The 25,503-nt window shown below is 37.6% G+C and overlaps 1 protein-coding gene and 1 pseudogene across 1 annotated transcript in view; both read right to left on the reverse strand.

Annotated features, from left to right (window-relative positions):
* LOC127165902 (endoplasmic reticulum chaperone BiP-like) overlaps positions 1–17,703 on the reverse strand; it is a 30,109-nt gene extending 12,406 nt beyond the window's left edge. Inside the window, exons 1-7 of the mRNA XM_051110857.1 lie at positions 17,487–17,703; positions 10,846–11,069; positions 10,354–10,585; positions 10,119–10,256; positions 9,915–10,027; positions 2,407–2,797; positions 1,306–1,543 (exon numbers count right to left, since the gene is read on the reverse strand). Of these exons, the coding sequence (XP_050966814.1) occupies positions 1,306–1,543; positions 2,407–2,797; positions 9,915–10,027; positions 10,119–10,256; positions 10,354–10,585; positions 10,846–11,033 (1,300 nt within the window). The 5' untranslated portion in view covers positions 11,034–11,069; positions 17,487–17,703. The remainder of the gene's footprint in view (positions 1–1,305; positions 1,544–2,406; positions 2,798–9,914; positions 10,028–10,118; positions 10,257–10,353; positions 10,586–10,845; positions 11,070–17,486) is intronic.
* Positions 17,704–21,979: 4,276 nt separating this feature from the next.
* The window catches only part of LOC127165900 (endoplasmic reticulum chaperone BiP-like), a 41,237-nt pseudogene continuing 37,713 nt past the window's right edge, over positions 21,980–25,503 (reverse strand).

Genomic DNA, 25,503 nt, shown 5'->3' on the forward strand with positions numbered 1-25,503 from the left:
TAAGTAATCTGCTTTGTGTTTCTAAGACCACCACTTTAAGTCACTTGCTGAAGGTGGCTGGGCCTAACTTTATGAACTCTGAGCAAGTAGCGTCCCATCTTGGATTGTTTTCTACCCTTAAGGTTGCTCAGTTACTGACAAAGTGGTGATCTGCTCTATCGACAGAAGAGAGACAATCTTTAATAGACTTTTGTACAGGGGCAAATGCTCTTAATGCTAAAGACTCTTTTCCAGGTATTTTTTTCCTCCCAAAACTAGATGATTGTATGGGATGTTTTTTAAAAACTGGTCAATCTTCGTGTTTGGATTATTTTTCAGTATCTGGAAAAATTTTGTATAAAGCTTGTGTCCTGGTTTTTAATAAGAAGTGTTTACTACTGTAATATTATTACTTTCGTAATGCGTTACTCCCAACACTGGTGATGCGCCACGATTTTCAGATCTTGTAGTGTGTGCATGTTTAAGATTTCAGGGAAGATGATCTGCAAAGATTCTCCTTATGTCACGTCACCGAAATCAGTTAATTCTCAGCACACAGAGACCCTTTCTCCTAGATATCATGCTATAGAGACTGTGTCTGTTCCCTGAGCTAGAAAATACAAAAAATATCCAAACCAGTTTCAGAGTAACAATCTAATTGATGTTCAACAAATAAAAAAAAAATGTATTTAATACAGAGAAAATGATAAAGCTTGGCTTATTGAATATCAGGTCCCTTTCTACAAAAGCGCTTTTTGTAAATGATATGATTATTGATCATAACCTTCAAATCCTGAATATCAAACATGTTTGATATGATCGGGACAGCCCCGATTTGTGTGAGAGCAGATCGGGGGGTGCAAGATTCAATCTGTGAACGTCTCACATTACCAGATAATCTGTGCCGAACATCGGGACTGGTCAAGGTGCTCAACAAGAGTTTTGCTCAGAATGTTACTGATGAGAATTTAGTATGCTTCAGCCAGCCTTTATGTACCCATGGATGTTTATTACTGTATCTGCCTAATTACTGTTACTTATTCATTATTGTTTCTTGTATTCCTTGTGCTCCAGACTAATACCTCTACTGCCTGTAATTGATAATCTCCTAACAATACAACATCTAAACTCAACCACCTGTCTCCTCATCCTTATATGCTATTGTGCTCGGCACCCAGGGGGTTCACTCGTCCAATTGCAAATCAGAACCTGACAGTCAAAAGTCTTTCCAACATAGCCAGCTGTTTAATTATCACAAAAAGCATAATCAAGAATGTATTGCCCAACCCTAGGCATGTCATCATCAAAGGTTGCAGACGGACTCACCAGTGTCCTCTTCTCCTGACAGGATTCCAGCCTGGAGGGCGGCTCCATAAGCCACGGCCTCGTCGGGGTTGATTCCTCTGAACGGCTCCTTGCCGTTGAAGAACTCCTTCACCAGCTGCTGGATCTTAGGAATACGAGTGGAGGCGCCGACCAGGACGATCTCGTCAATGTCAGACTTCTTCAGGTCCGAGTCTTCTAGAACCATCTGCACTGGTTTCAGGGTGGAGCGGAACAAGTCCTGTGAGGAGAAAAGCACAAAACATTGGTTGGTTTCCATGCATTCAGCAGATACAGGCACAGTCACGGTTTATTTCTGACAAGTTTCTATCTGCGATCTCCGACCCCTCTCTCTCTCACTCTCTCTCTCCCTCTCTCTTTGTCTCTCTCTCTCTGTGTGTTGTGTGTGTGGGTTTGTGTGCATTAATTAAAGCAGCGCATTAATATAGAACGGTGATTAAACTGACTTTCAACTACCTGTGCATTAAATGGTTTTAATGTCATGTTTTAAACGGTTTTAATGCATACCTGCCAGCCAGTCAGAATCCAGCATTCAGACAGACCATGGTATAAGAGACATTATTATCTGTAGTTGAGATGAAATGAAAAGCCAAATTCTAAAACCAATGTAATTGTGGTTTCAAGTGATTTCAAGCACATTATTCAAAATCCAGGGACTTTTCAAACCTTGAAAACACTACTTTAAAATTAAAGCATTTTCAAGGACTTCAATCTCTGCGTGTTCTACGTGTGTTCTGAATTCAGCCCACCTTTACCTGTCTGAATCCTGATTGGACAATTACAGTCTGTGTCTCAGGGAGAATGTCCTCATTGGCTAAATACGAGACATCATCATGGATATATACATTACCGCAGTGGAACATCAGAACCATTTTTAGTAGTTTGAATTTTTCTTCAATTTTAGTAAATGTATAAAAAATTACCCCCCCCCAATATTTGTATATTTTCAAATTTCAATTTTATTCACGTAAATGAAAGTCTTTTATTAATACTGTTCATAAATTGCTTTTTTTAAATATTAATAAATTACAGTTTTAATATTATTAATAAATTGTAGTTTCAGCTTTGCAGAGCTTCTCTTACCATGTTGAGCTCCTCAAACTTGGCACGAGTCAGCGTCTCTGAGAAGTCTTCACCCTCGAAGAATGACCTGATCTCGATGCGGGCCTGATACTGGGTGGACAGGGTTCTTTTGGCCTTCTCCACCTCACGACGCAGCTTCTGCACAGCACGGTTGTCCTTACGCACATCCTTGTCAGTCTTCTTCTTATAGAGCTTGATGAAGTGCTCCATGACGCGCTGATTGAAGTCTTCGCCACCCAGGTGAGTGTCTCCATTGGTGGCCACCACCTCGAAGACACCGTTATCGATGGTCAACACGGAAACACCGAAGGTGCCGCCACCAAGATCAAACACCAGGATGTTCTTCTCACTGTCCTTCTTGTCAAGACCATAAGCGATGGCAGCGGCACTTCTGTAGAGAGTAACAAGGTGTCCATCAGTGTTATCAAGGGACATTAGATGCAAAATTAACTTTTACATGGTGTTTGAACTTAAATGTGTCCTGGCAGTGTGTGTAATACAACCACCTTATAATGATAAAAATCCACCCAGTGTGTTTTTTTAATCCCCACAAATCATAAGCACTTTCTCAGACCAAGCCATTCACAGATTCTGGGCAAATTGATGGCTCCTCCCACGACTATTGACAAACGTTGCCGTTTTAGCATAAACCCACCCTGAGTGATCTATAAACAGTCCGCCATTGTTTTGACAACGGAGCAGGTCTCCTAAGCGATTGAGGCATGTAGCAAATTAGCTCAAAAGGGAAATGTATATGTTACGAATCTGGTCGGTGACCTGTGGTCCGCACCAGATGTCGCTCTCACTCTGTCACTACGCTCAGACTGCACTACACCCCGGACTACATTCCCCGTCATCCAGCGTGCTGATTGGGTCAGCACCTGTGACCAATCAGTGGCGCTATAAAAGCCCCGGACTTTCCTCTGTAAGCCACGGAGTATTGTTATTGTGATTTCCACTGTTATTGTTCCTAGTTCCTTGTTCCCTAGTTCTCTAGTTTCCGAGTTCCCTGTGTTTTGTATTCTCGCCTGGCTTCACCGTTTCGTCTGTCTCGCCGCCTGCCTATTGGACTCTAGCTCGTTGCTTGGATTATTCTCTCGTCTCGCTCTTTCACGGATTATGTTCGCCGCTGATTGACCCACGCCTGCTTTACGGACTATTCTTGTGTTTACTCCATACATGCCTGTTTGCTACTATTTTGACCCTGCCTGTTCGACCATGTTTTTGTCTCGTCCTGTTAATAAAAGCTCACAAATGGATCCGCTCGCCTCTCGTCTCTCACTCAACGTTACAGAATACACCATCACAACAAGGATCCAGCAGCTTCACCCCCGGACAATCTATAGGTATGGACACTACAAAAATACTATTCCGATTAAAACAAGGACCATGTACACTAGAACAGCACATCTGTGAATTCTTGGCCATTTCAAACCATTCAGACCTCCCGGACTATTTGCTTATTGAAATTTTCTGCGATGGCGTTAATGAGCCTTTAAAGGCGAGGTTGAGACGCGAGGGTCCGCGCTCATCTCTGGCTGCTTTCATGGACTTCGCATTGATGTGTGTGGGCTCATCGTTTACTGTGGGTGTCGCAGAGGAGCAGTGCGACATCGCGGTAACGCCGGCTGTGCAACCTGCCCGTGTAATGGCGGCTACAACAGACCCCGTTCGCAAAGTGGCGGCAACAGCGGTGCCCGTTCACAAGATGGCGGCCGCGACGGCGGAGTCTGTTCACAAAATCGCGGTGAAAACGGGGCTCCGTCACGTCACAGCTGCCATACCAGAGCCAAGTCAAGCTGCAGCTGCGTTTCCTGAGTCAAGTCAAGTTTCCAAGTCAAGTCAAGTTGCAGCTGCGTTCCCTGAGTCAAGTCAAGTTTCCAAGTCAAGTCAAGTTGCAGCTGCTTTCCCTGAGTCAAGTCAAGTTTCCAAGTCATGTCAAGTTGCAGCTGCGTTGCCTGAGTCAAGTCAAGTTTCCAAGTCAAGTCAAGTCAAGTTGCAGCTGCGTTCCCTGAGTCAAGTCAAGTTTCCAAGTCAAGTCAAGTTGCAGTTGCTGAGTCAAGTCAAGTTTCCAAGTCAAGTCAAGTTGCAGCTGCTTTCCCTGAGTCAAGTCAGGTTTCCAAGTCAAGTTGCAGCTGCTTTCCCTGAGTCAAGTCAAGTTTCCAAGTCAAGTCAAGTTGCAGCTGCGTTGCCTGAGTCAAGTCAAGTTTCCAAGTCAAGTCAAGTCAAGTTGCAGCTGCGTTCCCTGAGTCAAGTCAAGTTTCCAAGTCAAGTCAAGTTGCAGTTGCTGAGTCAAGTCAAGTTTCCAAGTCAAGTCAAGTTGCAGCTGCTTTCCCTGAGTCAAGTCAAGTTTCCAAGTCAAGTTGCAGCTGCGTTGCCTGAGTCAAGTCAAGTTTCCAAGTCAAGTCAAGTTGCAGCTGCGTTGCCTGAGTCAAGTCAAGTTTCCAAGTCAAGTTGCAGCTGCGTTCCCTGAGTCAAGTCAAGTTTCCAAGTCAAGTCAAGTTGCAGCTGCGTTCCCTGAGTCAAGTCAAGTTTCCAAGTCCAGTCAAGTTTCCGAGTCCAGTCAAGTTGCAGCTGTGTTTCCTGAGTCCAGTCAAGTTGCAGCTGTGTTTCCTGAGTCCAGTCAAGTTTCCGAGTCTGGTCAAGCTACAGCTGCTGTTCCTGAGTCTAGTCAAGATATGGCTGTCACTCCAGAGTTAAGCAAAATTACAGCAGTAGTTCCTGTGTCAAGTCAAGTTACCGCTGTTGCTCCAGTGTCAAATCAAATTACAACTGTGTTTCCAGGGTCAAGTCAAGTTAAAGCTGTTTCCTGTGTCAAGGCAAGTCAAAGCTGCTCTTCCTAAGGCAAGTCAAGCTACAGCTGTATTTCCTCTGTCAAGTCGAGTCACAGTTGAATTTCCAGTGTCAAGTCAAGCTACAGCCATGTTTCCAAGGTCAAGTATAGCTACAGCTGTTGTTCCTGTGTCAAGTCAAGTTAGAGCTGTGTTTCCTGCGTCAAGTCAAGTCAGAGCTGCTCTTCCTAAGGCAAGTCAAGTTAAAGCTATGTTTCCTGTGTCAAGTCAAGTCAGAGCCGCTCTTCCTGAGTCAAGCAAAGTCACAGCCGTGGTTCCTGAGTCAAGCAAAGTCACAGCCGTGGTTCCTGAGTCAAGCAAAGTCAAAGCAACCGTTCCTGATTCAAGCAACGTCAAAACTGTTGTTCCTGAGCCAAGCAAAGTTCAAGCTACGGTTCCTGAGTCAAACCAATTCAAACTGCTGCTGTTCCAGAATCAAGCAAGGCCAAAGCTGCCGCTCCTGAGTCACGCAAGGTCAAAGCTGTTGTTCCTGATTCAAGCAATGTCAAGGCTGCTGTTCCTGAGCAAAGTACAGTCAAGACTGAGGTTCTGGTGTCAAGTAGAGTCAGAACGGTTCTTCCTGAGTCAAGTCAAGCCACAGCTGGTCTTGGTGAGCTGAGTCAAGTCACAGTCAATCTTCACGAACCAAGTCAACTCACTGCTGATCTTCACAAGCCAGGTCAAGCCACTGCTGAGCTCCATGAATTAGGTCAAGCCACAGCTGGTCACCATGAGCCAAGTCAAGCCTCAGCCGATCTCCACGAACCAGATCAAGCCACAACGGACCATAGCGACCCAAGTCAAGTCACAGTTGATCTTTGCATACCAGGTCAAGCCATAACAGATCCTCGCAAGTCAAGCCAAGCCATAGCTGACCATCGCGAGCCAAGTCAGGGCCCAGCGGATCTCCACGAGCTAAGTCAAGTCACAGCTGGTCGTCCTGAGTCAAGTCATGTCCCATCTGACCGCCCAGAGTCAAGTCACGTCCCGTCTGACCTCCCAGAGCCCCGTCACAGCTCCACTGTCTACCCAGAGTTTCGTCACGACACGTCTGATCATCAAGAGTCCTGTCAGATCTCGTCTGACCTCCCAGAGCCTCGTTACATCATGTCTGCCAGTGTGTTGGTGGTCACCTGCGGTCCGCTCACCACCAGATGTCGCTCTCACTCTATGTTACGAATCTGGTCGGTGACCTGCGGTCCGCTCACCACCAGATGTCACTACGCTCAGACTGCACTACACCCTGGACTACATTTCCCGTCATCCAGCGCGCTGATTGGGTCAGCACCTGTGACCAATCAGCGGCACTATAAAAGCCCCGGACTTTCCTCTGTAGGCCACGGAGTATTGTTATTGTGATTTCCACTGTTATTGTTCCTAGTTCCTTGTTCCCTAGTTTCCGAGATTCCTGTGTTTTGTATTCTCGCCTGGCTTCCCCGTTTCATCTGTCTCGCCGCCTGCCTATTGGACTCTAGCTCGTTGCTTGGATTATTCTCTCGTCTCGCTCTTTTACGGATTATGTTCGCCGCTGATTGACCCACGCCTGCTTTACAGACTATTCTTGTGTTTACTCCATTCATGCCTGTTTGCTACTATTTTGACCCTGCCTGTTCGACCATGCTTTTGTCTCATCCTGTTAATAAAAGCTCGCAAATGGATCCGCTCGCCTCTTGTCTCTCACTCAACGTTACAGTATGTAAATAATTACAATTAATCATGATTAATTACAATTATTTATATCAGCTGCCAGTAGTAACTGAAGCAGAATTAATTTTCCATCAACTAATCTGTTCGTCCAGCGAACATTCAGTATAATTTCACATCAACTCTAAGAAATTACATTTTCTTGGCCACAGAAAATATCTTTCCTACAGTGCTAAAGCATTGTAGCTTGAATCGGAATTGTAAAGGCAGAATCAGAAACTTGTGTAATTTGTGCAAAAGAGGTTTATTAACTAAGGAATAACACATAACTAATCTAAAAAAACAAACATACAATCACTCATACATGGGGGAAGGGCCAGTGAGACTAGATAAATGAAGCCATTAAAGAAAAAAGAAAATTAAATTATGAAAAGAGTCAGTTAACCGCCGGAGTGAAACCATCAGTGCCTTTTACAATGGGGTCTACAGCTTATTCTAAACCTCTGTTTCGTTTAGGTAAATGTACGATACTTTCATTGCCTTGATAGTTGAACAAGTGTTCAGATGCAGTCTGGGTTGAAAGTCTTGATGATTTCAAGGACTTGAGATCACGTTCTTCTGGGTTTGAAGAATGATGAACTCCAAAGATGTGATCTTTGGGGAATGGAAAGACAAGGCTGCAAGGCCTGGTGCAAACTTAGGGGTCCCGAAGAGTTCTAGCTCATCCTCCTCATCCTCTTAGGCTCTAAAGGAACCACAGACTGACTGTTCGAGGTATGTCAGGTGCGGCTGCGCCAGCTCGAACTTAGCAGCTAGAAGATGGGAAGGTGATGAGAGCCGAGTGAAGAGACTTAAAAAAAAGAGAGGGGGGTCACTGGTGTGATGCCTTTAATTTCAGTAGAGGTCACATCTTTGGGGGGTCAGAGAGCCAATGATGACTTTCACATTTGGAGGGAAAGTTTATGACTCTGTCTGTGAGCATGGTATTTTGCATGTATACGGGGATTGGGTGTTCATGCAGAACTACTAAAGATTCTTCAAACACTAATATGTTGCATAGGTATCAACATATAATATACACCATCTTTTAGATCATCAAAATACAAATTCAAAAGAGACCAAACATGGTATAGATGGGGTTATACTGCATGCATGCATAAAACAGTATACAATACAAAGGACAAAATACAATACAGTAATATTATACACAATGACCTGGGGCTATGTGCGATAGGAAGCTCAAAAAAAGGTTTGTCTGTGAATTAATAAAATAAGTCATTTCCTATAGCAGTACGTGTCTGTTTTAGAGAGAATTAAGTAGGGGAAGATTCTCTCTACATACTTGTAGTTTGTAAAGTTTATCTGGTCTGGCCCAGGTGTCCTGGTTACCATGGTAACCAGGGGCCTAGTGGGTCATTAAAGACATCCCAGCAGCTGGTGTTGTGGATTGGGTGAGGGGGTCTGTAATTATTTGTTAATGTAATGAATAATTGATTTGGTAAATGTAATGAACAACTGTGTGTCTGATTGGCCCAAATGCTACAGGTGTTTTGTTGTTGGATGTAATAATGAACATAGCAGTGTTTATTTACTCCCGTCATCTGAGCCGCTGAAGATGCAGTGGATTACTTTGGTTTTTGAAGTGAATGCACCCACTGATCTACTTAAATGCTACCTTGTTTGCATAAATCATTTTACACCAGACTGGTTTGCACACGAAGGTCAGTACAAAGCAGGTTTCGCTAAAAAGTTGTTCCTGAAGGATGGATCGGTAGCAACTCTTTGTGATCCAGCTTCACCATCAAAAGAAGTGAACATGAGTTTTTTTTTTTTTATATCATTTTTTTTTATGAATCTTTGCAAATCGACCCTTCCTAATAATGTGCTAGTTAGCAAGTTCCACGACAAACACAGCCAAAGTTAACAGTTACACCCTGTCTACACCCGATGCAAGCGGCATGGCGTGACATGACAAAATAAAACAGAACCTATTAATTGCTGTCAACACCAAACGTGAGTGGCGCAGCGTGACAAAATACTGTAGAAGTCGTTATAATCAGTGATGCTGTCTACACTGGATGCGGCGCAGCACGATACGACAAATCCCAGACAGTAAACTGCTGCCTCATTCTATTTATGACATACTGACACAAAGATCAAATGATTTGCAACGGTTACTTTGTCCCGTCCACTACACTACATTAAGGTTGCCTTTTTAGAGGGTTTATAAAGATGTTTGTTAATGACTAATAAGTCATTTACAAATGTATTTTAAATTGTTTTTGAGCAGTTAAAACTGCATGAATAAGAATGATGACTTTAACACAAGAACCGAAGAGAGGGTTAAGGTGAGCAGTAGCTCATTAGCATTTAAAGGGACATGCACTGAAACGGGTCGCTGTAAACAGAGCTAATTTTGACAAGGTAAAAAGAGTGTTGTTTTACACTTCCATTAAGAAACTTTGACCAAAGCATGTTATAGACTTTTCTTGAAGTCCCTAAAGAATCATACCTTATATCTAGAGGAAAATGGGCATCCGATGTCCTGTTTAACTAAAACCATTAAAAATTATAAATTAACATTTTATTTTAATTCAAGTAACAATACTCAGAAAAAAAAAACTGAACTGAAATAAAATAATTTTTGAAAAACGTACTTATTTTATTTTTAGTTTAGTTCACAGCAAAAAACACAGCATCTTCTTGACATGATGTAAACACACTAACTATCAGAAGTGTTTGTGGGCAGGCCAGATGGCGATTCTCTTTTGAGGGAAAATATCTTTATTTATCATGCACTTTTTTGATTAACAACTTTGCAGACTGAAGGATAGCTAAGTCACAAACTGCATTTTGTGAAAACCCATTTGACCTGCTCTTTAACAGTGGACAGTATAAAAATTAAATTTCTATCAAATTTTTTCTATCAAATTAATAAAACAAGCTATAATAACACATCAATCACACTAAAATAACACTTTTTTAAAAAAAACAACCTGTTTTACAAGAAAGCAGAAGTAATTTGATAGTTACGGCTCATTGATGATCATCAAGACGTTCAGACCAGCGATGGTTCCTGCATCTTTGGTGGCCTGGCGCTGGGCATCATTGAAACGAGCAGGCACAGTGACCACAGCATGTGTGACCTTTAGAAGAGCAGAAATTGATCAGATGTTGAGTTTTACTGCAGTGCAACAGAGATTAGATGTTTTCTTTGTGCTGGAGTCAAAACTTTACCTTCTTTCCCAGGTAAGCCTCCGCAGTCTCCTTCATTTTAGTCAGAACCATAGCAGAGATTTCCTCAGGGGTGAAAGTCTTCATCTGACCTGATCCGATGTCCAGCTGGATGTGAGGCTTGTTGTTCTTCTCAATAACCTGGAAGAGATGCAGCAGGTGTTTAGCATTCTTCATTGAAGTCAAAGGCATGTATAGTTCAAATACAGTTCAAACACAAGCTGGCAGACGTGTGTACCTTAAAAGGCAGGTATTTAATGTCCTCCTGCAAGGACGAGTCGCCCCATGTGCGGCCGATCAACCTCTTGGCATCAAAGACGGTGTTCTCGGGGTTGGAGGTCAGCTGGTTCTTCGCAGCGTCTCCGATGAGACGCTCACCTTCGGCGGTGAAGGCCACGTATGATGGAGTGATGCGGTTTCCCTGGTCATTGGCGATGATCTCAACACGGCCGTTCTTGAACACTCCAACACTGGAACAACAATAAAATAGTACAAATTCATAAATTATTATTAATAGAGAAATGTTTTAATGCTGAGCATTACTAGGAAAAAAATAAATACACAAAATAAAAAAAAAAAAAAAAACACTAATTAAACAAAATAAATAGAAAGATTTTTTTATGTATATATGTATATTTAAATGAATAATATATATATATATATATATATATATATATATAAAATTTAATGATCCTGTGAACCCTGTATCTGAATCCAAACTCATTCTCACCATGAGTAGGTCGTCCCAAGGTCTATTCCAATCACTGTCCCAACACTTTCTTTCATGTAATGTTCCTCCTTGTAATAAGTTTCCTCCTTGTCCCCTTTCTTCTTGTTAGTTTCCTTCTTGTCGTCCTCTGAGAAAAACCACCAGCAGGAAGTACCAGACACCAGCAGGAACAGGCAAAGCAATCGCATTTTGATGTTGATCTTGTGTCAAATGGTCAGTGATTTCTGGAAAGAGTACTTTAAAATTAAAGGTCACAGGCCAGGACATCTAATTAATGTATATTTGACATCTGATAGGAAATGTCCTATAGATGTATTGCAGATGAGCAAACACTCAGATGTCTCTGTGATGTATGTGAGCTATCAGGGTATAGTCTCTTATTGGCCTGTTTAGACAAGCTTTCCATAAAACAAACAAAACAAGTCCTGCAAATCAATAAAAGAACACATTATACAGACACTTGATATGTAATGGTATTGGATGATGTGAATTGCATTTAATATATTATAATAATGCAAGACATTTGTAATGAGTTTGTAAAGGCAAGGTTTTCTGCATTTACATCATTTTAACCAGCAGGGGTCACCAGCGTGTTTTTAATTTTTTTTATCATTATTAATAATGCTCAAAGACAGTATACAACCAGTAATACAACCATCAACAAATAAAAATGATAGACAAAAAACAAAATGAAATAAAAAATAAATAAAAGAAATAGGAGTGTTTAATACATTACAAACTGAAAACTATATATATATATATATATATATATATATGTATGAGACTTACATGTCATTAAAAAGAATTACAAACAGATTAAGTTTATTTTTTTTTTTTTTTTTTATTGATCATATCCTTGAATGAAAACAAAATATAGAGGTCTGGAGTTTGAAAATTTGCATCTTTTTTCAAATTTTACAAGAAGCAAAATCAGATTCATTACATAAACAGTTTTCTTTTAAACTCTTCATACTCAAACCCATCACTGCATCCTGTCAAACCAGGACACTTTCATTATGAATTCTACTCCTAAAGAAACCTAAAACATCTTGCCAAATTGTTTTGTAAATGGACAGTTCCAAAAGAGATGAACAACAGTTTCAACAGAGTCATCATAAAAAGAGCAACTGGAAGAAATATCACTTTTGAATTTTTTCATGTAATGATTTTGCAGGGTAGAACTTGAGTTATTTTGTATGAAATCTCTGTTTACCTTGTTACTTAAAAACCAAATGTTGGTCACTTTGTATGCAGTTGATATTTATTTTATTTAAGAACAATGTCTGAAGAAGAATAATGTTGAAATCAGAATTGTATCTTGTCTTCCTCCATCAAAACATTCTATCTTTCTTCAGAAAAAAATATTAGCAAAAACCCTGGAAAAACCCTAGACCCATTTAATGATTTTCCCTTTTCTTTATATTTGTATTTATTTCATGCTCCGTTCTGTACTAATACTAAAATGTACTGGGAAAAAAAAGGAAGCAGTTGTGTATATAGTACATTGATTCAGTTGATTCAAAAAGGTTTGTTTTTCCCACCCATAGATATAATTCTTACCTGATAACAACATAAGCACTTGTCTAAAGGGTGTGTGTGCTGTGTTGTGCTGTGCTCTGTGTTTCTCCTGTTTTCTCAAATGGAATATTCATATATTCTATGCTCCACCCACTGAAACAAAAAAATCTCAGAAACCTGAAAGTCTTGTAACACCGGCCACCGCTGCACATGAGGCGAACTGTAAAGATTTCAACATCATGCTTCAGTGAGAGCTTTTTAAAAAGAAATATCAAAATTGAAACCTCAAAATCCCTATCTGGGGCCCACTCACAAACCTGTGGCCTGTTGCATGAAGCTGAACAAACTCAGTTTCAGAGTGGGTTTAAAGTTGACAAAACCAAACAAATCCAACCTGGTTTAGATCAGGTTCAGCTGGTTCACAAAGCTTGATATAAACATTCTCTGCCAACTTTGAGTTTGTGATTAACTCTGGAGGCATGCACCTGAAAGTGTGATGCATGCAGCCAACAGCCAGAGGCGGATCCACCTGTCACCCCAGAATGATCACAGAATAAAATATAAAAGTAAGCAGTGTTTCATGTGCTACTATTCAGCAGCGGCCCAGTGTAGTCGGCTTCATTAACAAATGACTCTTATGAACCGGTTCTTTTTGAGTAAAAAACACAAAACGCGGCCCAGTTCATTAAAGAACTGTTTTTACATTTGTTCGTAAATCAGATAATAATTACCGCTTCTCAGCTAACTCGATATGTCTGAGATTCATTGTTTGTTATCCGATTCTCCGACTACCCGCTCCACTTTCACCATGGATATAGGTCTTTTTGCCAAATCTGATGAAACAATAAGAAGATGCCGATCACAGAAACTGATAGCAGAGTTAAGTAAGAATCTAGTCGTATTGCAGTTTTCTCGATTGTTAACAAGTATAAATTCCCATGTTGATTCGTTCAGCTCTCTCCTCTCTACGTTGTTAGGATGCAGAGATTCTGATTGATGTGTCATCAGTTTTGCTAATGTTTAATGTAGTTTATCTCGTTGTTAACCTTTCTGAGAAATGTGTCTTTGTCAATGTTGGGGAGTAACTAGTTACATGTAACGGAATTACGTAATTTAATTACAAAATAAATGTAATTGTAATTAGTTACAATTACTGAGAAAAAATATGTAATTAAATTACAGTTACTTTTGAAAAATGCCAGTGATTACAAAGGGGATTACATCTGAATTTTTTAACACACCCACCCCCACTTACAGATTTAATTGACTTCTTTTAAATTGCATTAACTGCTCTAAAATGAGACACCAATGTTTCAGGAGTTTAGGACACATGCTTATTCGATAACTGTTTTATTTCCTATTTGGGTTTATGCATAAACTTTATTTTTTAAGATTAATTAAAGATTAAGATTTTTTTCAAGGCACTGTTAGATGCAGTCATAACATTGCTCTGTGGAATGCTGGATTCTGATTGGTCAATCATGACATTCCAAGGTATGTTATTCCCCGATGACAACTGGTAAAAGCTATTAACTCAGATTAATTCGGGGCAACTTAAGTCAGTGCTATATGCTTGATAGTTTTTATTGGTGGAAGCTTTGCATTTGGTTAGAGCTAATAAAATATTAAAGCTTAATTCAATATTATTGGCGCAATTCTTAATTCTGTCATCCTGGTATTGTGGACTCACTCTATTATTTCATACAAATGCAGCTGCCGCCATTTTGTTTTTTTGTTTTTTTGTACACTGTAATGGATTATAAGATAACTAACAAACTAGTACTACTACTTAATTATTTATGTGGTGAAATGTTGTGTAAGAAAAGTGGTATGACTGCACTGTGTCCCTAAAATGTCAAAGTTTGAACTTGCCGTTTGCTAGCAACTGATTTCTTCATGGAAGCTTTGCGTTCAAATATTTCAACTTAGATCAGCGTTTTGTGTCTAATAATTTTGACACGAAACATCTAAATAATCTATCAAGCAGCTGTGGAATAAGTGGGATGATGTACATCCAGCCAGTTGCTATCGCAAAATAAAGATGCATGTTATCCCTTACTTATTATAATCTTAATTCAAGTGTTCAATTCAAGGATTGTGAAAGTCTGACAGTAATCAGTGTTGAGTGCTACTGTAAGGTTCACTCTGCCTGGTTTAAATGTTTCAAAATGATTAACAGTTGAAAATATTAAAGTACTGATTCAAAAAGTACATTAAAAGTAATGTTACATTATTTAATAAAGTACACACTACTTATTACATTTTAAATCAAGTAACTTGTAATCTGTAACCTATTACATTTCCAAAGTAACCTTCCCAACACTGGTCTTTGTTTTGAGAACTGAATGAATGGTTTAGAAAAATGTGCCAACTAAAGTAAGTTACACATACAGTACATTTTACAGTATAGACCAGTACATCAGATTATGGAAATTTCACTACTCTATATGTACAGTAAAGTGTAGCACATATTGTACAGCTTCAAATTTTGATTTGTAACCATTTTTTTTTTACAGTATGTGTACTGCATTTTTGTAGAACTGAGAAATTGCTGCCTAGAGATATAGTATTGTGTCAGGAGACCAATAAACTACTATAGTAATGTATACTGCAATGAAATTTGGCCAAATGTGCTGAAAAATGTGCATTATTATTATTATCTGGACTGTATTGTGGTATTGTGGCATACCAAGTTCATATACAATTCTTTGTTATTTAAACTTTTCTAATGATTTTTATCTACTGCAAGATTACTTTACAGTAGTAAAATAAAAATCATTTTTTTTCCCCCAAAAGTTAATTGCTGATTTATACATCTGTATCTGTTTTTTGTTATAGTGTTACTGGCAGGAAAGTCATCAGTGCATTTAAATTGTGAGCATTCAAGAACACCTGTGATAACTAGATTGAAAAGTTTGAAAGACAAATGTATGCTGGCTTGTCTTAAAGTCTTGTTTAAAAACATAAATAGTTTGGTCAGATGTTCTAGGTTTGCTAAAGGGTTGCTACGATATTCTTGGTGGTTGCTAGGCTCTTGCTATGCAGTTGCTGGGGTGTTGCTAGAGTATATGGTTGATGGTGTGTTCTGGGTGATTACAGACATTTCCACTTCTGTTAATAATAGAAAATCAAACATTGTTTTCAAAACTGATCTAGTTTCAGTGTTTTCATATTATTGTATTTTTTTCTAATGTTAGGAAATTCAAACGTTTTTGTCGCTCTTAAACTTGCACTAAAACGTGATTTATACCATCTAAGTAGCCTATGTTTTAATAAAATTTCTTCTTTAGTGATACAAGCTCAGAAATATTTATAACCCGTTGAAGCTTTTTATGTTGTGTATTGACTTGGTTCCATGATGGACATTGAAATGTTATTTATTTTTCATTTTAAACAGTATAGATGATTACCTAACGGTAATGCAATATTTGTGAACACAGCTGTGTATCTCAGACTATAAATCCCCTAAAATGATGCATGGTGGCTTGCTTTAGTGTTGCTACCCCTCATAGACCCCATGCCACCCTAAAAATTATTTTCTAGATCCGCCCCTGCCAACAGCCAATCACACGGAATGTGGAGAGCGCCGCCAGCAAGTGTCATTCCCAGTATTCTATTTATTCTGTAATTATGATAGGGAGACTTAAAACATGTGAAAAAAAATTGGTCAATCTTAGGTATATAAATTAAAGGATCCATTTACTAAATGTGTCTACCCTCTTAGGTTTGGGACATTACTAAAAGCAGCCGAACTATTACTGATATACCAAACAATGTGAAATGTTGTATTAATCATCAAAATGGCAGACACAGGCCTGGGGACATAGGGAAAATTATAATATTTAGTGGTTTAAAAAATTTGGAATTAATAATAATAATAAAAACAAACAAACAAACAAACAAACAAACAAACAAAAAAAAAAAAACTTAAATATGCTTAAAGGTCAAAGTATGTTGTTGAAAACTTTAAGACAATAATACCATGATCTTTACTGGTGACACAATAAGCACAGAATCTCAGGAATGAGCCTTTTCTCTGAAATGATTAGAAGCATAGCATTCAGGAGTGTCAAAAACAGTGCCATCCTGGCAGTCAGAATGATAGCAGCCATAAACCCTATTAAATAAAACCTAACAATGCTAAATGTCATGTTTTCTGATAATATAATTTAGAAATTAAAGTGTGGCAATAAATTAAATGTAGCAGCAGTAAGCCTAACAACAACAATAATCATTAGGCTAATAACAATAACAATAATAATAATAATAATAATAATAAAACAGGGTTGCTTTAGGCAAGTAAATGGTGATTCAATTATTTTATGGTTTTATACTTTTTAAATGGCATAATATATATTTAATGCATTCCATTGACTTAACCTAAAGGACTGAACTACGAGATAAACCCGTAGATTACTGTCCTGGATTCAAACATTCTGACACATAAAGTATTGAAAGCATTCAAGCATTCACGTGACTGAAAAGAAAACTAGGTTTCGTTTTTTACTGATCAAGGAATTACTCGATGAGCGCTTTGGAGCTTCAGTGTCAAATGTAACTTTACTAGACCGAACTATGCAAAGTTTTGCTTCGAGTACAGCGCAAAAGCAGAATTAGGAGTATACCTAATTTAATTTATTATAATTTAATGCCCACCTAATAAATAATTACTGCACAGACCAAAACGTGTCTGACTGGAAATAAAAACTTTGTCTGCATGCAAACAACAAATGACTGCCATTTTGTTTATCAGTTTGTTTTTTCTAACATGTTGACTAATTAACATACATTTCTGAACTGATTTAGAATATTTCAGTATATCTGAAGCGTTACGAACGGGGCTAATGAATTAGGTGAGGTACCATCATCATGTCATGCTTTTGGATATTACTGAGCAGAAGTCCCGATTTTCACCCACTGGTGTCTGATAAAATATTACTTCAATATGGACCTTTTTTTTTTTTTTACAAAAATTCCCATGAACAATCCCAGCAGAGAATCGTGGGGAAAAGTGTCTCGTTCTTGGCCACAAAGCGATGTTTGGAGTCTTAAATAACGCAACATTTCTTAGGACTTCATTACAAAATAAAGATAGGGCGCTAAAGTTATGCTAGAAAACTTACCTGATCAGACACCTGATCCTTCAGATGCCAGTGGATCGATAAAATGATCTTCAAACAAAGTCCGATAATAGAGAGTGCATCTCTAATCTAGGGTTTAAAACTTTAGTATATCCATGGCAAAAGCCTTTATTATCAGATGGCTACAGTACATTCGAAAAAATTAAATAAACTAAAATAAAAGATAAATAAATAAATAAAAATCTAAAAACTCAACGCGTTTCGGCTCATGCCTTAGGGAGCGCAAACAATACACAAAGTGATACAAGTGTCATTCATTAAGTCAGCTGATTATAGACAATTGTCATGTGACCAACAACTCTAAAATACAGCACATTTTCACACTCAAATATCATTTCAAGTATTAAATAAAGTCCTCATACAGTCCTCGATACATACAAATTATAAATCCAGAATGTCTCTCTTTGGTTAAGTTTAAGTTCTCCATTTCGTTTCCTAATAGTACTTTTCACATGAAACATCTTATAAGGATCGAACTTCGAAGGATTAATTTTATTAATTGATTCAGGTGGCTTTCAAAGTGTTTTGTCATAGGATTTTCTTCAGCCAATTTGTTCCAGTAATCGTTATTTTGTTCTCCCAATATAAAACGTCTTACACTGAGGATATTCTAGTCTATAAATAACACGAGTAGTTTGAGAATTAATAAAATGTTTAATAGAATAGATCTTGCTTGTATTTTCATCTAAGAATTTTTACATTGTACAACATTATCGCAATGATTTAAAACAACCCTTAGTTTTATTCCCTAACCAAGAACTTTAACTTTTTTATTACTCAAAAAATGAAATGAATCCAATCCTTGTTGCAAAAATTGTTCTAATTGTTCTGGTTAAAAAAATAAAAATAAAATACACACACAAACACAGACATTGATTCATAAAAATACAAAACTGATTAAAATATTTATTTCTGAAAGTAGTCTCTTACGCTCACCAGGACTGCATTTATTTGATCAGAAATAAAATGAAAACTGTACAATTGTGAGATATTTTTACAGTGTAACTGTTTCCTATGTGAATGTATTATAAAATGTAACTGATTACTGTGATCATTACTCCAGTCTTCAGTGTCACATTATTTTTTCAGAAATCATAAAAAAAACTATTTCAAATAAATGCTGTTCTTTTGAACTTTCTATTCATCAGAGAATCCTGAAAAAAAAAAACTATTTACAGGAATAAATTACATTTTCCCAGTATTTTCAAATAGAAAATGTCTATTTTAAATGGTAATAATATTCCACAACAAGAGCAGAAGGGAATATTCAAACTTTTTGACTGATGGTGTATTCACCACACCACAAAAAGTGCCAAATAAAATTATTTTAATCTACTGGGGCTTTAACCATATATATATACATATATATTTTTATGAATGCCATTAAGCTACATCATTTAACCTTACAAACCATTAAAATAAAACATTACAACACACAGAAACAGATTTAATATTGTATTTGTTGCTCACATGGCATGTAGGTAAAGCTAATAAAATATTTAATCTTTATTTAGTGTTGCATTGTTTTGTTTTAATTTTATTTACAGTTCAACCAACATTAGAGAAACTCAGGGGACCTTAGGTAAATTTAGTGTGTAATATTTCAGATAAATATTTTAACATAATATTTCACTTTAAAATATTTCAAAAGCTTTAGAATTTTTTGATGAGTTTAAATTTTTTTAAATATTTATTCATTTATACTTTTTTCTGTTTTAGTATTAGTCATTTACGAATGATTAAAAACATAAAAATAAAAAAATGTAAATTAAAAATAAAACAATTTTCATCTAATATTTATGTATTACTTAAAATATTTTTTAACAGTTGTAGTTTTAATGTTTAATTTTTGAAGTGCTCTATCATTTAGCCAAATGCATGAATTTTTATATTTCAGGGGAACAAAATTAACTTGAATCAAATTTCATTCGATTTATGCATAGATTTTGTTCTAGTTTACAGTTTTGTGTTGTTTTTCCTATTTGACTGCAGTAGACAGTTTAATAGGTCTTGAAGAAAAACAAAGTCACACTGAATAAAATGTAGACCCTAAAATTTATTGTTTTCTTCTTCTCTTTTTAGTCAATGCAGTATTAAAAAACAAATGCATTAAACTGACTGCAATCAGGACCAGCAGTCGTCTGTAATAAAGCAAAGCAGCCCTGAGACAAATAGAAAAACTACTTAGTACATAAATAGCATTCATTGATGCAAAAATAAAAACTGGTAAATAAAATAAACAACAGGACAAGTACAATAGACAAAGTCTTTTTTCAGGTACATTAGCCTAAGATTAAAATGTCTTAAGAAATGCTACAGAAACTGAAAAATCAAATACAAAATCAAATACAGTATAGTCTTCACTGTGAACTACATACGGGCCATGTACACACTGCGAGTTTCAAAGCGCATTTAAATGTGGGAGCGAGTCTGGTAAATTGTCGTTCCATGTGTGAACGGAACAGCAGTCACTCTCGCATTTGTAACCAGAGCAACATTTTGGGTCTTGCAGGAGTGAGTAAGATCTGGTACCTGTCATTTGGTTGGTATCTCAACGAGTGCAACTAGTCCTGTGTCAGAATGTGCTAAGGTTTTTTTAAGACTTTTTTTCACCAGTTATTTTCTTGCATCTCACATACAGACGAAGGCACATTCCTGATCCACGTTTAAATGCGTCATTAAGAACTAGTTGTTCTGTTCAGTTCCGTACACACTGCATAGAATTTCTGTAAATGAGGTTGCCACTACCTGTATTTTTCGGGAGTTGGTACGTTTGTCGAATGCAGTTGTCACTCCAGTATTTTAGAGAATTATGTGTGTACGCAGCGTGATTAAGGAGTAAAAGGAGACTTGATTCATAATAAAGATTCAGTGATTCAATGTAACAGGCAGCAACAGTTTGTTAGTCGGCTGTCTCTTTAAGAACAAATGCACAGATCTAATATACCGTTACACATCCGATTTGCTCCGAACTGTTTATGTTCACACATGACATAACAGACTCCACACAATGTGCATTCTAACATAACTGTGTGTGTATTTGTCCATTTAACCCTTGTGCATCAATAAAAAAAGTTATACATATAGGTCCATAGTGGACAAAAAACAGTCAAAAAACTAAGCTTGGGAGCACACACTTAAGTTTGGTCTCATTTTAAAGAAGACCCATGACAGATTACTCATGAAGTAGAAAAAGTTTAAAAAGTGAAAAAAAAAAAAAAAAAAAAAAAAAAAAAAGTTATAGAGGTTTAACTTTATGAAAATGCTGTTATACAAAGCATATTTTATATAAAATATATATTTTATGAAACATGTTGAACTCCAAACTTGCTAGAAAATCAAAGCCATAAGCTGTGTTCCAAATTTGAGGTTGATATCTCAAAAAATGAGCTTTCAGTAAGATTTTGTTTGAGCGCTGTGTCAAATTTTCCCCATAAGATGTCAGCAAAACTCCGCTGGTGCACACAGTGGTTGAATTTGTGATTAGAGTTTTTCTCTTTCAAATATTACAAGAACACACCATGTTTTTTTATGACACACATACAAACCACACTCTGACATCCATACCAACACATTCAAACAATTATAGATGTATTATTTATCCAATTGGCTCTATAATATGCAGAAGCAGAAAACAGGAATAAAGCGAGTATTTGCTTTATAGTCCAAACCGGAAAAAAATGGCACCATCTGGTAAAAAAATAATCATTTTAAAGCCTTGCCAACAGAACGAAAGTCTATTAACAAAAATTGCATCATTTTACAGTTAAATGGCACCGTGATTAAAAATAGCGTTAACAGTTTTAATGGGTTTCAAAGGGGACATTTTTGTCCAAAAGGTGCTGAGAGTAACAATTTTTGTACCTAGTGCAAAATAGATTTATTAAAGGAAATGGAGATGAAATAGTAAAATTCCAATAAAAATACACACCTTTGCCAAAATATATGCAGCTGGCAATAACACGGGCGAAATGATCACAAAAAGGCTGAAAAGGACAAAAGTGTCCAAAAGGCTGCACAAGGGTTAAGTGCAATAAGATGTGAAAGAGAACTAATTTTGGGATCACATGCATCTGAGAGGCAGAATTTGTGCTTGTGCTACGGCTTTGTATCCGTCAACAACAACACTGCAACACAGTCCTTTTTCATGGCCTGCTTTGACGAATAACTCTAACGTGCCAAATTTAACACTTTAAAAAAAAAAAAACGATTTAGAAGTTAGAATTAAGATACATATGTAAATAGTTTTTTCCCCACCTCTAATCAAGCCTCAAACCGGGCTGACAAAATCAGAACGAAAAAAAAATAAAACAACAAACACAACTCAACAACAAACAAACACTTCCCACAAGTCTTTCCTGAAGAGATTTAAAGCTTTCCATTCACCTGTCTTGTATAAAAATGTCCGTCGTGTTCAATATGTACACCTAGTGAGGCGAGGGCATTAACACGACTGAAAACAGAGTCCGGACGGTCTACAACTCGTCCTTTTCATCACCGTGCTCTGATGGTGTGCCGCCCGCGCTGTCATACAGCTTGCTTACGATGGGCTGCACAACTTCCTCCAGATCTTTCTTCTTGGCCTGGAAGTCTTTGTGGTCTGCTTCCTGGTGAGTCTCCAACCACTTGATCTTCTCCTCAATGGCCTTCTCGATGGCCTCTTTGTCATCGGATGACAGTTTGCCGCCCAGCTTCTCTTTGTCCCCGATCTGGTTCTTCAGGGAGTATGCGTAGCTCTCCAGCTCGGTGCGGGCGTCGATGCGCTCCTTCAGCTTCTTGTCCTCGTCGGCAAAGCGCTCGGCCTCGTTCACCATGCGCTCGATGTCTTTGGACATCAGCCGGTTCTGGTCGTTGGTGATGGTGATCTTGTTCTTGTTGCCTGTGCCCTTGTCCTCGGCGGTGATGCGCAGGATGCCGTTGAAGTCGATCTGAAAGGTGATCTCAATCTGAGGGACGCCGCGGGGAGCCGGAGGGATGCCGGTCAGGTCAAAGGTTCCCAGGAGGTCGTTATCCTTGGTCAGCGGACGCTCACCTGGAAACATGCATGGCTTAAAATGAAGCAAAAATAAAAGGCGAGGGGGGAAAAGTATCTTCATTAAAATAAAAGTAAAAATCAAAAACAGGTCTAAAACTCATTTATAACCCTAACCCTAATCTAAAAAAAAAAAAAAAAAAAAAAAAAAAAAAGTTAAAATAAAACATTTTATATTATTCAGTTCATTTATAATAATAATAATAATAATAATAATAATAATAATAATAATAATAATAATACAAATTTAAATGTAAATGGTGTAAAACTCAACTGATTTATGTCACACATAATACAAGCATAATACAAATATATATACACAATACACATATTAAATATATACACATCTAAAAATACAAAAAAAATTAATATGAATGAAACTGAATAAATATAGGGTCATAAATTTAAATGTATGCATGTCTGTACTTTAACACCATGCCAGCTAAGATGGCTATTTTCAAGCAAATAATGGCTTAAAATTAAGCAAAAAAAAAAACAAACAAAAAAAACCAAATCATGAGTTTTAAAATTTTTTTTAGTTTAAAAACTATACAATTAAAGACCTTTTCATATTAATCAACTGAATAAAAGGGATGTCTGTAATTTAACACGGCCACTGTACATTGGCAATTTTAAGCGAGAAACGGCTTAAAATGTAGCAAAATATGGAGTTAAAAACTTTTGAATTAAGTTTGTTGTATTGATAAGTCAAATTAAAGGGGTCATCAGATGCAAAGTTACATGTGTTGGCAGTGTGTGTACACAACCACCCTATAATGATAAAAATCCGGCCATTGTTTTTTATTTAATCTGTAAAAATAATTTTCCCTTTTTTCAAATCAAGCCATTCTCAGCATCTTGTCTCTGTGACAACAGACCAACAGAGGCCACTCACGACTCATTCGTGATCTAGCTTCACTTACAGCAGAAGTGAGTATAAGGGTTTTTTCTATTTTTTTGTTTTAATTTTTAAAAATAATATTAAATTATTTTTTGGAGTCTTTGCAATCGCCTTTCCTATTAATGTGCTAGTTAGCAAGTTTTGTGGCTATTGCTCTGAACATGGCTAAATGCGGCTAAAGTAAACAGGCTTGTCACTCCACAGAGAGAGGAGAGGGGCGGGGCGAGCACAGCTCATTAACATTTAAATCAACCTCAACCAGAACAGGATGATTTTTGCCGAGCTGATTTTGGCAAGGTAAAAAAGATTTTTTTTACACTACCATTGAAAAATTTTAACCAAAGCATGTTATAGACTTTTCATTAAGAATCATATCAACTTATGAAAAATGGGCATCCGATGATCCCTGGAAATTGAAATTGAAGTGAAAATTTTCACATGATGTAAATCATTTGAGGTTATAAGGTCCGTGTAACGGTTTGCAGTTCTTTGTTCAATTTGCACCATCAAAATTGACCAGATAAAAATTGGCTTCAAACTTTCATTTTCCGTTTTTTTCAAATACCTCACAAACGAATAATTGTCTCTCTGTTTAATTTTCTAGTCTACAAGTTTAGGTTGTGGCATCCGAATACGATTTTTGAACAAAACATAAAACATGACTCCTTATTCTGATTTTCCATTGTGTGTGTGTGTGTGTGTGTGTGTGTTTTGTGTACGGTTGGTCCGTACCATTACCGCCGGGGGAGGGGATGGGGGATTCGTTTACAGCCTGCAGCGGATCCAGAGCGCTGCCGCTTTATGTATAAGCAGGGTGCGATTTGCCTGTCTATGCATCCCTGCCTCTGCTGTATTATTTTTATCCCTGGTGGGGATAAAAACATCCTGCAAACCTGCTTCTAAGTCCCGTTCTGAATCAACTGATTCGCGATCCGATTGAAGCGCTTCGAAACAGTAAATCATTTTGCGACGCGCGTGGTTTACTAATTCGGAGTTTAAAAAAGCTCCCTTGATACTGTGTTGTTTGCTCGCTTTATCTATACAATTTATTCGTTGTTTGAAATGAAATCATTACAATTAATAGGCCTAACTTACAATGCAATGTTTTTATTAAATTGTGATCACGTTACCTCATTGCCTAAAAAGACGGGTATATAATGTGCGTTGTTAACAGATTACACTAACAGTTTGGTCAACCTCCGCCTATGGAGAGAGAAAAAAGTTTTCAAAAGCATCCCCCTTTGCCTTTTTCCACAAATCGCACCATAGTGTGTGTGTGTGTTCGGGTTTTTCTATCCCGATGGGCATGGATCGCGGAACCGGGGGGGCCGCCCTGGCCTGTGCCCGGGTAACTTTTGAGGTCTGGACATAGAAAAATACATACATACATACATACATACATACATAGGCTATAGATTCATATGGATTAATCATTAAAAGATCGCGATCTCGATTCAAACACACGTAATCTTATTGCTATATGATGATGATTTCGCCATGTCTATAAAACCTTTGAAATCGCAATCACATCCGAATATTTAAACCTGCTTTCGCGCAACTGCTGATCCAGAGAGAGCTCATGTAAGTTAAGCTTTATGTTTAAACAAGCTTCACGAGCAGGATACACGGTATAGGCTACATTTCTGTGTTGCAAACATTAAACAATATCTAAAGTATTGGGATAAATGTTTATTAAATCCCTGCACGGGCCTCATATATATGCCCTAGGCCGGCTCGACAGCTTATCAGAATTATCCGCCCGAGTCCGACTTTTTTCCCCCTTCTCAAAAAATTCAGTTTTGTATGTAATGGCAAAGTGATTTTATTTCGTTTCATTCTTTTGTTAAGTTAATGTAGAAAAACGTTTGGAGCATTTTTGTTCATTAAATATAAGCTAAGTTTTTGTTTTTTCAAGTAACGACCAAGCGGTCAGCAGAAGACTGATCTGACACATTGATCAACCAGACCCAGTCTGTTTGATAAAATTTTGCCTTCTCAAATCATCACGACTTGTCTAAAATAAAATCTATAGATAAAGGCCTAAAAAAGTTCAAGTATAAAACAAT

This window comes from Labeo rohita, chromosome 5, assembly GCF_022985175.1.
Source record: "Labeo rohita strain BAU-BD-2019 chromosome 5, IGBB_LRoh.1.0, whole genome shotgun sequence".
In the NCBI taxonomy this organism is placed as follows: Eukaryota; Metazoa; Chordata; class Actinopteri; order Cypriniformes; family Cyprinidae; genus Labeo; species Labeo rohita.